Raw genomic sequence first — 18,360 nt, 5'->3', positions numbered from 1 at the left:
TTTTCCGAAATATCAACCTAGTGGCTGATTCTGAATCATCTGAATTCTGGAAAGTTGTTTAGTAGATAGACTCAATTATAATGAATTTCCAAAATGCAGTAGCCACCATGGTTTGGTACTAGCTCTGTATTCAAGCTAAAACAGTTCACAATATCCAGCTTGCACATAATTTTGCAATAACTTGTCTCTAAAGCGTTTGTTATTGGCATCTTAAGAATCTGACAGCTGATAACTTTCAGCAGCAAAACTCAGCTAAGGAATTGAGGGTAGTGGGGATTGGGGGGGGGGGGGGGGAGGAGAGAATGAAATGCATATCACAAGTATGAATAATGAATCAAGTGAGACCTGCCTCTAATTGGAAAGGTGGGCAGTAAGATTTCTAAGGTAGTTGTAACACTCTTGAAAGGGCTGGAGGGCTACAATTAGAAAATTATTTCTGCCTGACAAATAAAAGAAAGATTTCGATTTTAAAAAGAACCAAGTGAGGAAAAAGACAGGAGAATTAATCATTCTATCTCCTATGTTTGCATTATGCATGCAACAGATGTTATGCAGAAACATTTTAAGAACACACGTGGGTTGCAGTGGGAGGAAAGAGGAAATTCCTTTATCTCAAGATTCACAGGCCTTGTACGACACAACACACATGGTTTTACAAGGATGAAGGTTGATTTTAAATGCAGGAAAAATGGATTCATTGTACCATATAGAACTTCTATTGTTGAATGCTTATATGGCTTTTTTTTAATAGCTAAGATACATTATTGAGAAATCACAGTAATTATATTATATGAATACTTTTCTCCATGTCTCCTCATGTTGTCTTACTTCATTGACTTATTTACATACAGTATCTGAACCTTGATTCCTCCTTTCTGATATTAGCCAGCTTCCTATTATCACGAGCTCTTAATTAAAATGAGGTGCAGCTTGTATTCCATGGCCAAATATTCTTGCATACACACCTCTTCATTTGTAATTCTAACAAATTATTACTATTTTTCTGTAGATTTTCTGTACATTGCTTAGGATGGTCTAATGGAGACCTTCCCTATTGGGCACATTTGTCGGAACATCTTCCCTGAGCTGTGATTTTCATGCTTATTAAGAGGTATTACAGAAGTCAGTCAACTGAGTCTGCATAAGGGAATTTTCAGTTGCCTGTGTATGTATGCACTGACTCTCATAATATTCATATTTTTAGTCATATTACCCATGTGTATGTGTTTGTGTGTGTGTGTGTGTGTGGAGGGGGGGGGGGAGAGTGGAGGAGTGGAAAGGTTGTTTCATGGGTATGGTTGGAAACTACATACATTGGGGGTATTCCATAACTGGGCACCTCCATTTAGGTGCCCTGAGGCTCTGCGATAGGACCCTATTCTATAATGCTATAACTACAAGCATATAAATAATAGGCATGCCGATACCAGTTTTTGCTAGTATTCTACAATAAAAGCTGGATGCCCCAGTGTCAATATAGAATCAGCTCCCACTGTGCATCCTCAGGTGCCTAAATAGAGAGGCCTAGTTTATTGAGTTGCCCTCATAATTTTTAAGTTAGGTTCCCTAGTGAATATTAATCTTATTAAGTCACAATCCCCATTTATCCAACACTTTGTATTATTGCTCTGCTCCTCATCCTCTTAGTGTGTATATTTTATTTTCTCCAAATCAGACTATAAGTTCTTTATGGATTGTAATACCCTCATTACATGTCTGCATGCAGTTTGTCTAGCATTGCATTCACTGTCAGAGCTATAATTAAACAAAAGGTAATTTCCTTTCTGCTTCTAACACCCCCCCAAATATCAGTTCACTATTCAGCTAACCCCTTAGGAGCAGAGCAGCTTTGCTAGCCATATTCCAGGGTGAATTACATTGTACAGCATCAAAACCACTTTGAGATCCATTGAATATAACAGACCATTAGATTTGCAGCTAAAATTGGTCTTAAATAAATAAATATTTTGACTGGCTAGATTTATTTATTACATTTGTATCCCACACTTTCCCACATAGCAGTAGGCTCAATGTGGCTTACAGGTTCCGGTGAGGAGAGTACCAACTCCGGGAATATATATGATCTTTGAGTTCAACTGCTAGTACTGGAAATCAATTCTGTCAGGCTAACTTATGTCCCTCAACCTAACCCTGGTCCAGGGATAGCTCAGACTTTGCGGGTCTAAATCCAGATGTTTGGGATCAACACATTTCAAAGTGGTCAGTCTAGCTTCCAAACTTTAATTGTAAGTGGTTAGAATATCAGCCCCTTAAGTATAGCTCAAGGGCCAAAAGATTCACTGAGAATGGTCTTACTCACTAGTGGACTGCTGAAAGCCACTTGAGATGGTGGGATGTCAAAACGCCCCTCTGACTTCTTTCGACAGTGGCCCTGGAAATGTGCCCGGGCACTATGACACCTTCTCAGGGCTCTGGTCCCCCTTTGCCTCACAGTAGATTGGTTGCTGAAATGTAGATTATGCCATGGTATATTATGCATTGCTGGGTCATCTTCTTCATAATCCATTTCAATATAGCTCTCAAGGCGTTTTGCTGTAAAAATAATTAAGAAATTACAAATTAGTTTTCTTTGTCAGAAAATATTCTATTTATGTTAAATGTACAAAACTGATAACAGAAATAAGGAATAATAAAAGGGTGGCTTTTTCCTCTCATATCTATGAACTTTTCAGGTACGTAGATAGATCTCTTGGTCTATTTTCACACTCTCAGGACTTATCTAGCGAGACAAGATTGTGAGATCTGGATTTGGATTTCACAAGGAAAAGGCACTCCTTTTAATGCTAATGCCCCAGTGGCCTTCACAAACAGATATATTTACCTCTTCAAAAAATATATATTTTCCTGACAGATATGAATATTTAGTAATGAAAAATAGAGTTATAGCTTTAACAGATCTTTGTAAGAAGGGTCTTGCAAGTGATTCAAACATTTTCAACATGTCTTACCATTCTCCTGATGGGAAAACTCATTGCCTGCAATGGTGCATCGTCGAAATACCATTTTATTCTCTGTTAAAGTTCCAGTTTTATCAGAGAAGATATATTGGATTTGCCCCAGATCCTCTGTGATATTCAAGGCACGACACTGAATTGGTAAGTCTATTTCTTCATCATACAAATCAAGGTCATTATGAATAAAGTAGATCTGCCCCAGCTTTACTAATTCAATAGACACATACAAGGAAATAGGAATCACAATCTGAAAGAAAGGTATAAAAATGTTAAGATGGTCTGATAGGCCTTCCCTTATATCAGTACAGTCTTATATTAATCTGCCCATCTATTCCAAAGGTTATTCCATTTGTAACCATAAAAATTCTGAAATTAACGGAAAACTGATAACAGTCTAAAGCACCACATCTTCATCCTACCTCAGCCAAAGAATTATGGGGGCAGTTCTATAACTTGGTGCCTCATTTCAGGTACCTCAATGCCACGCGCTGAGTGCCAATTCTATAAGAGTATCTAGGCACCAAGATTCTAGTATAAGTTGGCATTGCCATTCCAAAATGTAGGCACCAACCATTATGCCATGTCTATGAACATAAACGTAAGAACATAAGAGTAGCCATACTGGGTCAGACCAATGGTCTAACTAGCCCAGTATCCTGTTTTCCAAACAGTGGCCAAGCAAGGTCACAAGTACCTGGCAGAAACCCAAACTGTGGCAACACTCCATACTACAAATCCCAGGGCAAGCAGTTGCTTCCCATGGCTGCCTCAATAGCAGACTATGGACTTTTCCTCCAGGAATTTGTCCAAAAGTTTTTTAAACCCAGATACGCTAACCGCTGTTACCACATCCTCCAGCAAAGAGTTTCTGAGCTTAACTATTCATTGAGTGAAAAAATATTTCCTCCTATTGTATTTTCCCCCAGACTTTGTACTAACCTCACCTAGTGGCTGCCGGTGCACTAATGGACTGTGTTGGCATTACTGCGCGGCAGCTGCTAGCATAGCTTTGTAAAAGGGGGGGGGGTGAGTGCGCCAAGTGATGCACGTAACCTAAATACTGGTGCTATAGCGCTATTCTATAAAGGGTGTTCAGAGTTAGGCGCTGTTTATAGAATAGCACTTATGCCGAGACCCACAACTAACTTGAGGTGCCAGCATTTACGGTAACTGAAACCTGGTGTGAATCCTCATGTCTAAATTAGGTGCGGATTCCTGTTATTCTAGAACTACATGCATAAATTGGAAGAATGCCCCTGATCTGCCCATGATCCTCCCATGGCCACACTCCCTTTTTGGAGCCACAAGTACAATTTTTGTGTGGATCACAGTGTCTAAATTTATGCACATAAATTCAAATTAAAGCCAATTAGCACCATTAATTGATTGCTAGGGCCCAATTATCAGCACTAATTAGGTCTTTATTCAATTAAATTTCACATGCAAATTGAATACGCCCAAATTTGCACGCACAACTCAAAGCGCTATATATAGAATTTGGGGGCATATGCACATAAGAGCTAGTATTCTATAACCTGTGTATGCAATTGGTGCCTAACTTTAAGTGCCAAGGTATACATTGAGGGAGATATATAATTAAGAGAGTAATTCTCTACAGGTCACGTAAAGGTAGGCACTAAAATGCAAGATGCTAAGTGCAAAGTCTAGATCAGCAATTATGGGGTGAATTCTATAAATTGTGCCTAAAAAATTGGCATGGGAAAAAAATGCTTAAGTGCTATTCTATAAGCCACGTGGTTTATAGAATGGGGCTTAAGCTGAGGGGTTGCACATAAATTTAGGCACATCTTTTCTAAAGTCATCTTGTCTAATTTATTTGTGGAAGTATCTAATTCTCAAAAATCATGCAAAGTAAGGCTTCTGTGGGGCTAAAACAACCTTTTGATCTCAGTTCAAAATATTACCTGCAAAAGAATGATCATTGTCAGGAACATGTAGAAACTAGCAAGAGCAGGAGATATGTGCGTGCCATTACTTTCTGGAGTATCAAAGATGGGTCTTTCATTGAATGATACAGTCCAAAGGCCATGCCCTAGAGCAAATGGAAACAAATGGTTTCAGTTGAATAATATCCAGACTGTGCTTAGGTATGGTGAAATTAATTGAACAGCTTTAACGAGCTATGCTAGATCCTTTGTGGTCTATACGGGATTAACCAGGTAACAGCTGTTCAATCCAGTGCTATTCTAGATAATGTTATTTGATTGGATCCCAGGCATCCAATCACACAAAAGTAAAAGAAATGGAGTAGCCTAGTGGTTAGAGCACTAGGTGACACCCAGGGAAGCCAGGTTCAAATCCTAGTGCTGCATTTGTGATCCTGGGCAAGCCATAAAACCCTCCACCATCCCAGGCATAACCTTAGATTGTAAGCCCTCTGGGAACAAGGAAATACCTACAGTATCTGAATATAACTCACCCTGAGCTACTACTAAAAAAAAAGGTAAGAGCTAAATCCAAATAAGTAAGCAAATACAGCAGTTTTCTATTTTTAGCCTCAGATATAAACGTGTTCTCTTGCTTCCCAGAATTCTGAATTTGAGCATATTGAGCTATAGTAATTTGCTATTTTTAGTGATAGTACAGTTTTATATTGTAATAGTTATTTTTTTTTATTTTTGTATTTATTATGTGTGCTTTATTGTTTTCCACCCTAGACAAGAGAGGATAATAAATAATAAATCTAAATGTACAGAGAAAATACAATAGTTGAAGCTATTCTCAGAGGGAATCACCTTACCTATGGTATGCATATAACTTCCACCACTTGTTCATGGTATCAGTGTGTGGCTTCTATTCCTATCTATGGATATCAATTTACTTTGAATAGTGTTTAGAAATTCTTTTAAGGCAAAGGCAAATGATTTAATGAGAAAACATAAAAATACAGCGATCTAGAAACCCTGACTGATTAGGGATGCCTTTAGGGTAGAGTTTGTAAATACTGATTACAGTATTAACTTAGAGCCACAAAAATGAAAGGGATGCCCCCCTCCCCATTTCAAATCCTCCTTCGAATGTTTCCCATCAGAACCTCCCTCCAGAAAACAACCCATCACAAACCTCCTTCAAAGACTCCCCCATCACAAATCCTCCCCTGAACAGTCCACCTTTCCCCCTAAGTCACCCCACTGTATGCCCTGCTGGACCTAGCTGTAGAGACCTTTGGTGTCTAGGAGTTCCAGACAGGAGTGATCCCCATTTTGAATCCAGTGCCAACAGGGGCAGGAGCAACTAGGGATAGGCTTGGGGGGGGGGGGGGGAAGGTACCCACAGGAGGCTGGTGGGTCTTTGGGGGAAAGGGTGGCTCTTCAGGGGATATTTGCCATGGGGGTCTTTGAGGGAGAGCTGATGTGGGTTTTTTGGGATGGGCTTCGTGATGGAGGGGCTTTGGAAAAAAGATGGAGAAGAAGCCTTTAATCCCTATCCCCTTTAAGTTGCTGCTTGGGAGTATCAAGCTGCAGGCATTATTTTTCTTGTAATAACACAGTTTGTGGTGTTCACTGCAAGCTGTATTATCAGATTTCCATAATAATGAGATGTTTTGCATGGATTTGCATGCTTTATATATCACTATTATGTATTCTGTGGTAACTTAATGTGCATTAAGGTAATACAACACAGCTTAGTTGTCATTTTGTGCATTTTAAGGATAATTAATGTGGGCTCTAGCTAAAATGCCAAATCCTTAATAATTACCCCCTCATTCTAAGCTGCCAAAAGTTTTCAAGTGTATGTCCTTCTGACACAAATCATAAAACAATCTTGCTTTGGATAATGGTATGAGTTGAAGAATACTTAGCATTAATGAATAAGATTTCCACTTCCAACTATATTTTCTAAGGAAGGACATGGCTTTTCTAACATCTTACCTAATGCTCCAATGAAGCACATGATGAATAAGATCCCCACACAACAGAAGACATCAACATTCATTTGCCTCTCTATCTTGCTGCGTTTGTACCGAGGGCCACTGTTGTTCAGCATTGCTTTTGTCTCATGACCTAGGTAGCAAATAGAAATAAAACAAACATAAAAAAAGAAAATAAGATGATACCTTTTTTATTGGACTAACGTAATACATTTTTGATTAGCTTTCGAAGGTAACCCTTCTTCTTCAGATCAGAAATGAGCAAATGTTAACACATATCAGAATTTGTAAGTGAAACACAAAAGCATTCCAAAGGCAGTCTCACAGGAAGAGATGGGATGGGTTAGGTGAGAAACAGGGAGAGTTGGGTGGATGAGAGACAGGGAGAGATGGATGGGTGATAAGAGAGTGTAGAAAGGGTAAAAGTGAATTGATTATTCACGCTTTCAAAAAGTACAAAGACACTCAATGAAATTACATAGAAATACTTTTTAAAACAAATAGGAGGAATATTTTTTCACTCAATGAAACTGATAGCTGGAGGATGTGGTAATGGCAGTTAGCGTTATCTGGGTTTAAAAAAGGTTTGGACAAGTTCCTGGAGGAAAAGTCCATAGTCTGGTATTGAGATGGACATGGTGGAAGTCACTGCTTGCCCCGGGATTGGTAGCATAGAATGTTGCTACTAATTGGGTTTATGCCAAGTACTTGTGACCTGGATTGGTCACTGTTGGAAGCAGGATACTGGCTAGATGGACAATTGGTCTGACCCAGTATGACTATTCTTATGTTCTTATGTTAAAGCAGTATAATTTTATGGTTTACAATGGGATAGGAAACCCAGATCTTTGTACTGTCTCATGACCTACAAAGTACAAATTGCAATTGTTCTTTAATTAGGTAGCATGCTGAACATTAATATTCATTAAGGGGTGAATTCTATATATTCTGCCAAAAAAACTCTGCTTAGCGCTATTCTATAAACTTAGGCCCAGTTTATAGAATTTGTGTGGTGCACATTCCCACAACTAAAGTTTAGGCGCAATCATTTACGTCAAATAAAACTTGGTGTAAATGTCCGCATCTAACTTAGGCACGGATCAGGCATATTTTATAACCGTGCGTGTAATTTTTAGGAACACCTACGGCCACGCACCCTTTTGAGATCCGCTCGTTAGAATTCACAAGCACCACTTTACAGAATTCGCTTAGAAAGTTACGTGCATAAATTCTAATCAGTGTCAATTAGTGCCGATAATTGCTTGTTAGTGGCCAATTATCAGCACCGATTGGCTTGTTAACTAATTAAGTTGTTTGCACAATTTGGCTGCACTCCTAAATTTGCGTGCACAGGTTAGTCACCATATATAAAATCTGGGGGTAACTGGTTATTATAGACACCTTATGGCCCTGTTTACTAAGGTGCGCTAGCGGTGCATGCTAAATGCTAGAGACACTATAGATGCCCATATAGGGGTGCCAGCCATTGACCTAGTGGTAAGATCTCACACAGTAACTGGGTGGTATTGGTCTACGCAGGTAAAATGCCGATTACTGCCCGATTACCGCCTGCACACCAGAAAATAAAATATTTTCTACTGCAAGTAAAAAATGAACTTACTGCACGGGCCACATGGTAGCTGGGCAGTAACTTGGAATTGCCGCACATTGGGCGCACATAGGTGCTTATGCGGCTTAGTAAAAGGGCCCTCTAGTTTTGTTGTTTCTTGCAGATGCACTACTACAGAGGCCACTTTTCTTAAGGCAGCTATCTTTCCCTTAAAATTCCATCAATATGTAATTAATTAGAAGTCAACAAGTTCCTGATAGGTCCTTCTTCCTCTTATTCTTTCTTCCCACAACCCCCCCCCCCCCCCCCCCCAGAAGCCAGAGCATGAAGCATGCCTATTTAATTCATAAATTTGTTTCCTTGACAGAATATTAGGTATGATAATAATTAGGACAAGAAGAAGGTGATTAGTGTGACTGTTTCTTTATTAACAATTCATTATAAAAAGGCTTTAGAAACAGTGATTCCCACAGTTCTTCTCCTATAATGCTCATCACAACAGTATTGCAATTTACCTTGAGTAAAAGGCATAAGAGTAAGAGTTCAGTCTAATACTATAACAGCAACAAAAGAATAACCTTCTTTTTGCAATGCTTATGCCTCTAAACTTAACACCCTGCTTTCCTATACATTAATGGAGTTCTTTTCTTGTTTCCTATTTTTTTAGCCTGTACATCGATCTGTTCTGCCCATCAGCTAGAGCAGTATACAAAATTATTGCAAATAAAGAAATAAAAAATAAAATAAAAGAATCATTAGTTTGTATACTATGGGTCAGATTCTATATATAACTCTAACCCTCTTGTTTACTAAGCCACACGCTAATGCTGACCTGACCCATTCACTTAGTGCGGCTTAGTAAACAGGCAGGTAACAGTTATGTGAGTTAAATTGGGCATGTGCCCAATTTAACATGTGTAACTTAATTGAGTAATGAGCCAATCAGCACTGATTCTTGGGCTGGTTCTTTTAAACATTTTTGTAAGCGATATTGCTGAAGTGCTGTCTAGTAAGGTTTGCCTGTTTGTGGATGATACCAAAATGTGCAATATGGTAGACATCCCTGATGGTGTGGATAACATGAGGAAGGATTAGCGAAGCTAGAGGAATGATCTGGAATTTGCAGCTTGGATTTAATGCTAAAAAATGCAGTGTCATGCATTTGGGCTTCAAAAACCAGAGGGAGTATTATAGTTTAGGGGGTGAAGAACTTTTGTGCATGAAAGAGAAGCAGCACTTGGATGTGATCGTTTATGAGACCTTAAGGTGGCCAAACAGGTAGAAAAGGAGATGGCAAAAGGTAGAAGGATGCTTGAGTGCACAGGGAGAGGAATAGCCAGTAGGAAAAAGGAGGTGATGATGTCCATGTATAAGACTCTGGCATGACCTCATTTAGAATATTGTGTACATATTTGGATACCACACCTTCAAAAAATATAAACAGGATGGAGTCATTCCAGAGGGCGGCAACTAAGATGGTCAGTGATCTTCATCATAAAGCCTATGTAGATAGACTTAAAGATCTCAATATCAGGCTTATTTTCAAAAGAGAAGGGCGCCCATCTTCTGACACAAATCGGGAGATGGGCATCCTTCTCTCAGGATCGCCCAAATCGGCATAATCGAAAGCCGATTTTGGGCGCCCTCAACTGCTTTCCGTCGTGGAGATGACCAAAGTTCCCGGGGGCGTGTTGGAGGTGTAGCGAAGGTGGGACTGGGGCGTGCTTAACAGATGGGCGTCCTCGGCCGATAATGGAAAAAAGAAGGGCGTCCCTGACGAGCACTTGGCTTTTACTTGGTCCATTGTTTTTCATGACCAATCCTCAAAAAGGTGCCCGAACTGACCAGATGACCACTGGAGAGAATCGGGGATTACCTCCCCTTACTCCCCCAGTGGTCACCAACCCCCTCCCACCTAAAACAAAACCCTAACATTTTTTTTTTTGCCTGCCTCTATGCCAGCCTCAAATGTCGTACCCAGCTCCCTGACAGCAGTATTCAGGTCCATGGAGCAGTTTTAGTGGGTGCAGTGCACTTCAGCCAGGTCGACCTAAATGTTGGGATTTGGGCATCCCCAACCGTATTATCGAAATGAAAAATGGACGTCCATCTTGTTTCGATAATACGGGTTTCCCCGCCCCTTCGCCGGGACGTCCTTAGAGATGGGCGCCCTTAGAGATGGTCGTCCCCGTTTGATTATGCCCCTCCATGTATACTTTGGAAGAAAGGTGGGAGAAGGGAGATGTGATAGAGAGATTTAAATACCAACATGGCATATATGCACAGGAGGGGAGTCTCTTTCAATTCAAAGGAAGCTCTGAAATGAGGGGGCATAAGATGAAAGTGAAAGAGGATAAACTCAGAAGTAACCCGAAGAAATACTTCTTCACGGAAAGGGTGCAGAATTAATGGAAAGGCCTCCCGGTGGAAGTGGTACAGACTAAAACAGTATCTAAATTCTAGATAGCTTGGGACAAGTACATAGGATCTCTGAAGGAGTGATAGGGAGAGTAGATGGCACAGATGGGCAGACTGGATAGGCCATATGGTCTTTATCTGCCTATATTTTTCTTTGCTTCCATGTCTACAGCAGCTGTATTTGTTTAGCAAGGCAGCCATGTCCAGACGTTTCGAAAAACTCAAGTTGTTGTAACCATGATTTGCATCCTCTGTTTACAAAGATCAAAGAGAACAAGAGCTCTATAAATACACCCATAAGAGAATTAGAACTCTATAAATATACCCATAAAGATTCTCAAAACATATTACTAGGGGAATTTTAGCTGCAATCAGTAGCATTCCCAGAAGGACAACACAGCTAGAACAAAATGATTTCAATTTGAATGATTTTTGCCAATTAAATCTTTTAAAAATAGGAAATTCAAGAGCTTTTTACCATTGAGCTAAATGCACTTTATGAACAAAATTAAAATAGTGAAAAAAAAAAGAGAATGACCCATATGGTTTGAACTTGATTAGCCAGGATGCTTCGGGAATAGTAAACGGCCCTCAGCATTTCACAACAAATTAGCAAAAAAAGAAGAAAGTCAGTTTTATGGTGGTGTGCAACTGAAAGACCTGATAAATCTGCAGTTTAAATTTTATTTAGCTATTCCCAGAGGTCAATAAAAAGGCTAGAGAAACAATATTGAAAATCTATTAGATAAGAATAACTCTGCTGCTTGTTTTATATTTTACTTAAAAATTAAATGATATAAGCACCGATTATTAAAGGCAGTGAAATATATAAATCGAAGATGCTGTCAGTGTGGAGCATTAATGGCTTCTAACTTAGTGCTTTCCAAAAACATCTTTCATGAACAAAGCAGCTTGTTTTAGTAAATGACACATTGGAGGATTATTACTTGCTTATGGAAAAGGCTTTAACAATTCTGAACTAGAATATAAAATATGTTTTAAGCCTGAAGATGTCTCTTGACAACTGTTCTAAAGAGCTGGTTGCTAAGAGCTTTCCTTGTTGCTAAGCACATTGTCCATGATTGCAGTTGTCATTCTCTCTCTCTCTCTTTCACTCCTTTGCTTGCTGTTTCACTTTCTTCTCTTGCTGTCTCTTTCCTTCTTCTTTTGCTCTCTCTCACAGTTTACTCTCTTTCATTTCTCTTGTACTCTTGCCTCCTTCCTGTTGTTCACTCTTCTCTTGCTCTCTTTCTCTGCTCCCTCGTTACTCTCTTCTTTTGTTGCCTGTTTCTCACTCACTTTTTTCTCTTCCTCTGTCTCTTTCTTCTTTTGCTTTTTCACAGTTTACTCTTTCTCCTTTACCCTCTTCTCTTGTTGCCTTTCTGTTTCTCACTTAGGGGCCCTTTTCCGAAGTGACAGTAGGGCTACCGCATAGGTAGCACTTGCAGTAGTGCTGATTCTGTGTGTGCTACCCGCGTCCTGAGGCATCCCACGGTATTTGTGAGATCAGCACACACCGATTCCTGTGCTAGAAAATAAAAATTATTTTTCTAGTGTGTGTGTTTGTGTGTGTGTGTGGGGGGGGGGGGCAGAGAGTGGGCATTTCCTGTGGTAATCGGCTAGTGCATGGCCATTGCCACACGCTGCCTGATTACCACACGATTAACATGTGAGCCTTTACTGCCTCCTAAATAGGTAGTGGTAGGGGCTCATGTGGTAATGGCCAAGCACTAATTTGGAAATTAGTGCGTGGCCATTAATAGCAGAAATAGAAATTTGGCCATTTTAGAGCCATGCTAAAAAGTGGCTGAAGTACGTGGAAACCCACGCGCTAAAACTACTGACAGACATTTTTTAGCATGGCTTAGTAAAAGGACTCCTTACTCTCTTGCTATCCTGATTTTATCCAATAGTTATTTGGTTAGTGGACTGAAAATCACTGCTATCTGGATGACTCCGAGAACCGCTCCGCTCTGCCCATGGATCATACCAGTGCTATCCAGATAGTACAGGGCAGTGTGCAATGATTTTTAGCAGAATGATCCCCCAAATTCTATATAAAAGAGGAGATTCTACATATCATGCCTACTTTTCCATGCCAAAATCCAGGCATATTCTATAACAATGCATATATCTTAATTGACTTAACAAGCTAATCAGCATTGATGAGGTCTTAACGAGCAATGAGTACTAATTGGTAATAATTAGAATTAATGCACACAAGTCGCTAAGCGTATTCTGCTACTATGTAGATAATTGTTTTTGAATATTTGATCAAGAGAAATTAAATGTCTTGCTTTCAAAGTCATGGAATCCTTACATGTAAATACATGTAACTGACACAGTTCTTGGGTATTCCAAAAATAAACTGGATTTTCTCTTTCTAGGATGAGACTAATGAAACTGGAGGCCTTCAGAGTGATATTATGTTGTGATGGTGAAGCTGTTTCCAGGTTGTAAGCGGCAATAACACTGCAATAACAATGCAATTACCTCCACAGGCCTCCCATTTGCCATGAGAAGTAATTCACCTCCTTGTACTATTATTCTTGTTGCATGTTAACTTATGGACTCAGAGGTTCATTTTGGCTTCCACATTTGGACTCGTTTACATGTCTCAGTAGTCAGGGAACCATTTTTCTACTTCTTCACATTGTGAGCCTGGAATTTACTCATATTTTCAGAGTTCAGTTTGCTGGCAAGTAGTTTGACATTAAAGACGGCTTTACTGTGTTGTTTCCTGGAGTAAATTAAATTGTTATTGCTTGATCCATGCTGCTCTGTACCTCTGGTTCTCCTCAACAACATAAAGATGACTTATCTAGCCTGGCTAGGCTTTCTGTCATGGGTCATTTGTACGCGTCTCATTTAGTGCAAGTATCTCATTTAACGACTTGCCCATTGTAGATCTACTGCAAAAATAGGAACACTGGACAACGATGAAATCAAAGCATCATGCACTTGAAAAATGAACTGAGTGACCCAGTCACATAAATGGGCCCTAGCTTAGGATTTACTGCACAGTAGATATTAGGGTTGACTGGTGTTAACATCTAATGTGCTATTACAGCAGCCAGCTTGATAAAAACAAACAAACAAAACAACCAAACATGCTAGCTTGCTTAATGTGGTTGTGGATGGGACATGGGCAGGTGGAGGAGTGGCTGGTTATGACAGGTAGTGCACAGGTTGGTATCACATGCTAACTGTCATGACTGCTGACAGCATGCCTGCACTTACCGCCACCTCAAGAGCAGACAGTAAGTGCAGCCACACTACTGTCAATCCAGTAGCATGGTCCAGTAGAATGATTCAGAACCTGGATCACAAGGCCTGATCTGTCTCATCCGAGCGATCACAAGGACTGTGCCCCCTCCGCTTTCCCCCAATCACAATCTGAACCCCTCTGCTGAGCCCTTCCCTCTAAGTACGGTCCTTCCCATCTGTCCCCAGTCCAGCCCTCCCACCACACCCACCAGATTGCCCCGCAACTCCCATCTATTTCCAGGACTTATCCAGAGGCAATGTCTGGGTTCAAAATGGTGCCAAAGACCATTAGCAGTAATGTTATGGCACTATAGCTAGGGGGCAGGCTTTCTACATACTACCTAAAATGGGGCGGAATATGTGGTAAAAAGTGCCAGTAAGCTAACTGCATACTGTGTTAGATGGCAGGACCTGGATACATTATTGGAGGTCAATGGGCATAGACTGTATATTGCCATTAAAGGGCAATTCTGTAATCTAGGCACTTGCATTAATATGCCCTTGAACATGTAAATGTATAGATTACTGGCACTTATGCATGTTAACCTCTGGATTCTATATATGGTGCCCAACTAATTTGGTTAATGAGCCAATTAGTGTTAATAATTGGGTGATAATTTGAACTAATTGGTACCAATTTGAATTTGCAGGCACATCTTGCTACATACTATTCTACAACTACGTGCACCCAAATCCCATAGCACGCAACCCAAAAGGTGGTATGGCCATGGGCAGGTCAGGGGCATTCCTAAAATTTGTGCATAGTGTTACAGAATTGCGGCGATGTGCACCAAAATTGGGCGCCGGGAATTATACCTGGTTTTAGCAGGTATAAGTCCTGCACCCTATGGGTATTCAATGCTATTCTACAGTGGGTGCTCATCTTTGAGTGCCCATTATTGAATAGCATTGATTTTTTTTCAGTGCCGATGCTTGAGCCCTATTTACTGAATCCAGCCCCAAGTGTATGTTTCCCCACCAAAGTGCTAGCAGGGTGTCTTAAGTACTATATTATAATGGCATGTGTAACTTACATGACATGAAACAGCAAGGCAGACAATCCGCAAACTCCAATGTGGAAACAGGCAAAGCAGATCACGGAATGCCCACGGAATGCCCATTTCCCCACCCATAGTCATGCCCCTTTTGTACTGCGTGCATTACAAAATATGATTAGTGAGTTGTGTGCGTGTAAATTCTAATTATTGCCAATTAGTGCTCATTATTGCTTATTATGTGTTGTTATCAATGCTGATTATCCTGTTAAGCCATTTAAGTTATGTGCGTTGTTATAGAATATGCCTGGATTTTGGCACAGATCTCTAGGCATAGAATCCTGCAGTAAGAGCTATTCTCTAAAGGGAGCTCCAAGATGGGTGCCATTTATAGAATAGCATTTGGTTCCAGGATCTGCGCCAAATTTTAGGTGTAAATCCTCTTGCAGCTCGATCTTATTCTGTAACAGTGCTCACAAATTCCAGGAATGTCCCTGACCCACTCATGCACTCTCATGGCCATGCCCCCTTTTCAGATCTGAGTGGAAAAATTTACACATGCATCTTTATACAATAACAACTATAAAGATGAGCTTGGAATTGCCAATAATTGGCAATTAGTGCCAACCTTAACTTTTCTCTTTTTCCTCTTTATACACACAGATTGTTAACGCTGAATTATCAGTGCTAATTGGCTTGTTAAGCAATTTTGAGCACTGTATATCGAATTAGGGGGTTAGAGAGAGTGTACATCCATGCTAAATAAACTTTATATACAGTAAAGAACATTTCTATGTGGTAACTTCAGGAGGCATGCTGAGCACACCGCCCAACAATTAATGCACAATAGCTTTTGCTGTTAAAACACAGTTAGCACAAAAATGTACCACAATTTAGTAAACAGAGCCCTTGGTGACAAAATCTCAGTATTTTATACCATCAAGTTAGCTATTGATAGAGGTCGGAAAATATTCCATCATTAGCTATCGCAAAGGGTAGGCAAGAAGGCCTTATTCTAGACCCCTGATTCACATTTCGAGTCCCTCCTACAACTGTGAATTCTACCTTGTCTATCACTCCTATGCCTCTTCTCAATGTACAACCCTTTGCGAGAGAGCTTTTTCACCTTCTGTAACAGTACGTTTCTGGTACTTCTTCTATCACTTCATGTGAAGTCTGTACTGCAACCACATTACTTCCTGTCTATTACATAATGCTGTGTGCATTCATATTATCTTGTAGCCCATTTTGACATAACACGAAGACTTAAAACAAACAAACAACCCCACCCCCATAATGGAACAGCAATAACCTGCATAGACGACTATTCCTATTGCCTCTTCAGTATTCCTGATGGTGCACCCACGAAGCAAAAGGCTGTCATTGCTGAAACCAATGCGTTCCTCATTTGATTGTTCCCTGTAATAAAAAAGCAAGAACAATATTTTTGTAGATTCCCTGGTGGAGTGATTTTAAAAGTGGTAAGATGGAATGGGTCATGGTGTATGGTCTCCCACACCAAACCTACATTACTACAGAGAAAATTTGAGGAAACAGTAGATTGTAAGTGTTATATACTGTGCAATTTAAGGCTGTGAATTTGTTTCCTCAGATGTTCACTACAGACAAGGATGTTAAATTAATTTGGTTTATTGCACAAAAAATGTAAGTTTTAAACATTTGCTAATATATACAATTAAAATGTGTTAATACAATTAAAACTATCTATCTATCTATCTATCTATCTATCTATCTATCTATCTATCTATCTATCTATCTATCTATATCAATAAATATTTTAAAACCCAGGTTCAAACACAGCTGTATTAAAAAATTTTGGCCTGTGTTTACAAAGGCGCACTATAGGCACGTTAGCGTTTTTAACGCACATTAACTGCTAATGCATGTCAAATGGTAATGCGCCTATAGGAATGTCAGCTTGCTACCTCTGGAGCTCATTCTGCGGTTCGGCAGCACCACAAGCAGATGCGTCTGAGTGCACTGGACCCTGAAGAGTCCCTGAGCCTCCCCCCAGCCCCAAATTTGGCAACTGGCCACCAATATAAATATGAAATGGGCATGGGATGGCCCAAAGAAAGACAGGACACCCCCAGGGCAACTTTGGACTCCAAACGGGTCCTAACTCAGTTGGGCTGACCACGGACAGTTCTGAAACAGCCCAAAGACAGCATGGGCCACAAACAGACCCCCCCAAACATCATGGACCCTCCCAAAGGGGTCCCACCAAAGTAGGCCAGAGCCAGACCAGCCCCCCCCCCCAGGGCCCAAGTAAGCCCTCTTTTTAATTTAAAAACATTTTTAAAACCCATTTACATTTTGTTTAGCATCTTTTCTCCAGGCAGTTGGAGTGGAAGAAAAGAAAGCCTAGTGATTGAGTACTGGACTAGAAACCAGCGAAGGCCAGTTCAAATCCTGCTGTTGCTCCTTGTGATATTGGGCAAGTCACTTAGGGGCCCTTTAACAAAGCGGCGCTAAGCCTAACGTTGGCTTACTGTATGCTAACCCTGAACTACCGCCATCCCAATGCACCCACTGGCGGTAGTTCTGCCTAGAGTGTGAGCCGTAAAAATTTTTTATTTTATAGAGCGAAACTAACCCGGCGGTAATACTGGGTTGTCGTGGGAGCCTTTACCACCACCTCAGTGGGAGGTGGTAAGTGCTCCCCCTGAATGACAATGTGGTAAGAGTAATCTTACCGCATGGCCATTTTTTTTAGAGGCTTTTAACCTGCTGCGGTAAAAAGGGCCCTGGCATGCAGGAAAAATGACCTTCTCTGCTACCGCAGGGCCATCTTTCCTGCAGCCTAGTAAAAGAACCCTTTAATTTCCCATTGCTTCAGGTACAAATTTAAGGGCCTTTTACTAAAGGGCATTAAGCACTCAACACATAGAAACAGGCTACCATGCAACTGCATTAAGGGTTTTGCAGTTCTTTGCCTGTTTCCATGCATTTCAGAATTTTTCTGTCAGGAGCATGGCTTGGGTGGAGAGAGGCATGGAAGCATTAGCGAGCTAGTACATTACACTTACCGTGTGCTAACTAGTTAATAAAACGCGGGCTTTCCGCTTGCTTAAAGGGAAGTAACACCGAGCTACTGCAGCAGCCCAGCAGTAGGTCCCACCCCCAGCGTGCGCCATTTCCAGTGCTACAATGTATTTTTATTTCTATAGCGCCTGGTGGCGGTAAGGTCTCCCCTCGGAATGGCTGCATGGCAAGTGCTTT

The 18,360-nt window shown here is 40.5% G+C and overlaps 1 protein-coding gene across 3 annotated transcripts in view; it reads right to left on the bottom strand.

The window, feature by feature from the left end:
• The window catches only part of ATP10B (ATPase phospholipid transporting 10B (putative)), a 234,335-nt gene that overhangs the window by 64,006 nt on the left and 151,969 nt on the right, over nt 1–18,360 (bottom strand). For 2 of the 3 annotated variants that reach the window (XM_030212611.1, XM_030212612.1), the window contains 5 exons: nt 16,430–16,536; nt 6,869–7,000; nt 4,901–5,028; nt 2,970–3,222; nt 2,321–2,553 (listed from right to left, as the gene is read on the bottom strand). In XM_030212611.1, the coding sequence (XP_030068471.1) occupies nt 2,321–2,553; nt 2,970–3,222; nt 4,901–5,028; nt 6,869–7,000; nt 16,430–16,536 (853 nt within the window). Of the gene's footprint in view, nt 1–2,320; nt 2,554–2,969; nt 3,223–4,900; nt 5,029–6,868; nt 7,001–11,393; nt 11,906–16,429; nt 16,537–18,360 lie in introns of those variants that run through there. The other variant, XM_030212613.1, reaches the window with a different exon arrangement.

Source organism: Microcaecilia unicolor, chromosome 8 (genome assembly GCF_901765095.1).
Source record: "Microcaecilia unicolor chromosome 8, aMicUni1.1, whole genome shotgun sequence".
Lineage (NCBI taxonomy): Eukaryota > Metazoa > Chordata > Amphibia > Gymnophiona > Siphonopidae > Microcaecilia > Microcaecilia unicolor.
Note: the sequence above shows the minus strand (reverse complement) of the source record. Positions and strands in the feature narration are given on the sequence as shown.